Source organism: Babylonia areolata, chromosome 23, assembly GCF_041734735.1.
Source record: "Babylonia areolata isolate BAREFJ2019XMU chromosome 23, ASM4173473v1, whole genome shotgun sequence".
Lineage (NCBI taxonomy): Eukaryota > Metazoa > Mollusca > Gastropoda > Neogastropoda > Buccinidae > Babylonia > Babylonia areolata.
The window spans coordinates 49,462,061-49,465,938 of record NC_134898.1 but is presented as its reverse complement, the minus strand read 5'-3'; the positions used below and the strand labels follow the sequence as shown (position 1 = coordinate 49,465,938).

The 3,878-nt window shown below is 41.0% G+C and overlaps 1 protein-coding gene across 1 annotated transcript in view; it reads right to left on the bottom strand.

Moving 5' to 3' along the window:
• The window catches only part of LOC143297704 (epithelial sodium channel subunit alpha-like), a 12,740-nt gene extending 9,333 nt beyond the window's left edge, over positions 1 to 3,407 (bottom strand). Inside the window, exons 1-2 of the mRNA XM_076610126.1 lie at positions 3,298 to 3,407; positions 1,385 to 1,523 (exon numbers count right to left, since the gene is read on the bottom strand). Coding sequence (XP_076466241.1) covers positions 1,385 to 1,523; positions 3,298 to 3,336 — 178 coding nt within the window. The 5' untranslated portion in view covers positions 3,337 to 3,407. The remainder of the gene's footprint in view (positions 1 to 1,384; positions 1,524 to 3,297) is intronic.
• Between the last annotated feature and the right edge of the window lie 471 nt (positions 3,408 to 3,878).

Below are 3,878 nucleotides of genomic sequence, written 5' to 3'. Positions count from 1 at the left end.
TGGTGCTGTCCATTTCAGTCAAAGAATGTTAGTGCTGTCCATTTCAGTCAAAGAATGTTAGTGTTGTCCATTTCAGTCAAAGAATGTTAGTGTTGTCCATTTCAGTCAAAGAATGTTAGTGTTGTCCATTTCAGTCAAAGAATGTTGGTGTTGTCCATTTCAGTCAAAGAATGTTGGTGCTGTCCATTTCAGTCAAAGAATGTTGGTGCTGTCCATTTCAGTCAAAGAATGTTAGTGTTGTCTATTTCAGTCCGACAACGTTACTGTCTTCGATTTCAGTCAAAGAACATGAAAAAACTGAACTGTCTTAGACCCCAGTCTAATAATATCGCTGTCACAGACGCTGGCTTTCGAGAATGACTCTTGTAAATCCTGGTTGAAGAACAGCACTCCTCGGACATGACTCCATTCGACTCCAGTCTGAGAACGTTACTCTCTTCTACTTCACTCACTCTATGAACATTACTGTCTTCTATTTGAGTCCAACAAGGTTACTTTCTTGTTTCAGTCAAACAACGTTTGTGTCTTTTATTTCAGTTAAAGGATGTTACTGTCATTTATTTCAGTCCAACAACATAACTGTCTTCTGCTTCAGTCAGAGAACGTTAGTGTCCTCTATTCAAGTTAAAAGAATGTTACTGTTATTCATTTCAGTCCAGCAACATTATTGTTTTTTCTGTTCCAGCCAAAGAACTTTGGTGTCGTCTATTTCAGTCAAAGAACGTGAAAAAAATAGACTGACTTATACCCCCAGTCTAATGATATTGCTGTCATGGAGCCTCGCCTTAGAGTACGACTCTTGTAGACCCTAGCTGGAGAACAGTACTCCTCAGAAATTACTGTATTCAACTCCAGTCTAAGAACGTTACTCTCTACTATTCCATTCTATGAACGTTACTGTCTTCTATTTCAGTCCAACAACGTCACTGTCTTCTGTTTAAGTCCAAGAATGTTCCTGTCTTGTGTTTCAGTCCAAGAACGTTGCTGTCTTTTAATTCAGTCCACGAATATTATTGTCTTGAATTTCAGTCTAAGAATATTACTATTACTTCTGTTTCAGTCAAAGCATATTACTGCTTTATATTTCAGTCACAGAACGTTACCGTCATCACTTTCAGTCCAACAACGTCATTGTCCTCCATTTCAGTCCAGAAAGGTTGCTCTCTTCTAATCATTCTGATAAAGTTTCTCTTCGAGAACAAAACTAGTGCTCCAGCCAAAAAACACGCCATCTTCATCTTCAGTCTGAGAACCGCTTGACTGGAAAAATGAACGTCAATCTGTCCTTGTCTACAACAGCACATCTCGACCACAACAGAAATTATGTTGCAGACCCACAACAAGACAGCCCTGACGTCGACCAAGACATCGATCATGTACCCACCATCGTAATTTAGAGAGTAGTTGCAGTACTGAGCACCCATGGAGGTGCCCGTAGCTGAGGTCAGGTAGCAGGGATAATCCCTGTCGCAGCAGCCACAAACGCTGAACACCTCCATCTGGTAACAGGTGACCCTGCACGCCTGCAACACCAACCCCACGACAGTCATGTGGTGGGGACCGCCTCAGAGACCAAGCCCGCCTATCACAGTACCTGAAGATTGACCTGTAGTATGAAACGCTGATTTGGTAGATAGATAGATAGACTTCTGAAACGTTTAATAGATGATAGATAGATAGATAGATAGATGGATGGATGGATAGACGTCTGAGACGTTGAATAGATAGATAGACAGATAGATAGACAGATAGGTAGATAGATAGATAGATAGATAGATAGATAGATAGATAGATAGATAGACGTCTGAAGCGGTAATATGAATACTTTTTTTTCAATGTGAGTCTTATTTCACAACCTATACTTTTTTTATAGACTTGTCCAATTGTCAGTTGTACAGACTCAGCAGTTGTTGTTGTGTTATTGAAGTTTCAAAGATTTCGGCTTGCTCAGCCGCCATAATTCTCTTCTTCTTCTTCTTCTTCTTCTTCTTCGCCTCCTCCTCCTCCTTCTTCTGGATTCGCGAGTTGCAACTCCTCCGTTCACTCGGTCTGGTGTTTGTTGTTGTTGTTTTACGTGCAAGACCGTTTTGATGGCAGCTATACTCCGTTTTCGGGGGATGTCCATGCTGGGTGCGATGGAAACCATAATCCACCGAAGGGTGGCATGGGTTGCGGGTGCATGATTATTCTTCTGCATGTGCATACTCATGAACGGGGGGCAGACACATCTGTTGACCTGGGAGATAGGAAAAATCTCAAACCTTAGTTAACCCACCAGGCGCCGTGGCCATGGTTCGAACCCAGCACCCTCAGATTGAAAGTCCAACATCTTTAAAAGGAACTGTATTGCAAATGGCTGATGTCTGTTGTAGGAATAACGAATCAGTTGCCATATATTTATGTTCACTTGCCAGTTAAGCAAACAAAACGAAAACAGAGAACGGAATGGACATGAAACGGCTTTATTGCCGACTGTGAAATACACACATGCAATCACACCCATTAACACACCCACCCACACACCCACAAACACGCTGACATACACCCAAACACACGTACACAACGCACACTCGCAACCGCCACGAAAACATAATTGTTCATTCGCTGACAACTGGCAAACCAACCAACCAACCAACCAACAAGTTTCAGTTTCAGATTCTCAAGGAGGCGTCACTGCGTTCAGACAAATCCATATACGCTACACTACAACTGCTACGCAGATGCCTGACCAGCAGCATAACCCAACGCACTTAGTCAGGCCTTGAGTGCATGCATAATATTTGCGTACCTTTTCCGAGTGCATTTCTTCAACAGAATTTGTCAGAGGACAACACTCTCGTTGCCATGGGTTCTTTTTCAGTGCGCCAATTGCGTGCTGCACACGGGACCTCGGTGTACCGTCTCACCCGAATGACTAGACGCTCAGTTCGATTTTCCAGTCAAACTTGGAAGAAAAGGCCTTGTTAGTCACATTATGGTGTGTGTGCGTAACATTGATGTTATGTAAACAAAAGTGTTTTTTCTAAAGCACCCAGAGCACATTTCAGGATAGTGTGCTATAAGTATCCATTATCATCATTGTTAGTAGTAGTAGTAGTAGTAGTAGTAGTAATAGTAGTAGTAGTAGTAGTAGTATCATCATCATTATTGTCATTATCATTAGTATCATCGTCATTATTAAAAGGCGAGAGCGGGATTGGAACCCAGACCCTCGTGGACTCTGTATTGGCAACTGAACGTCTTAACCATTCTGCCATCTTCCTCCAACCACCAAACTGGCCAACAAAGAATCAGAACCTTAGCAGAGTAGCCGACGTCGAACTCCTGAGCGTACATGTTGAGTTCGTAATGGTCCTTGTTGCCGTAGTTCACACAGTTACCGTAGGGCTGCTCCGTTCGTTCAATGTCCACCTGCCAGACACACAGTTCACTTCAGTTCACTTCACTTCAGTTTCTCAAGAAGGCGCCACCGCATTCGGACAAATTCATATACGCGACACCACATCCGCTAAAAAGATGCCTGACCAGTAGCGTAACCCAACGCGCTTAGATACTGAGGGGGGAAAATCCTAAAATAAAATAAAAATAATTAAAAAATACATGAATAGATGTCATCAAATTAATGAATAGAGATTCGTGAATGAATAAAATGAATTCTAAAAAGTGATAAATAGATGCATACATGAACAAATAAATGAATGAATAAATAAACGAATGAATAAATGAAACTAAAAAATAAAATGAAATGAAACAAATGAGTTCTCAAATAGATAAAGACATAAAATTCAATGTCGAAAAACAATTACACAACGACAATGAATAAATAGATAAATAAATGAACAAACACACAAACAAGTAAATAAATAAATGAATAGATA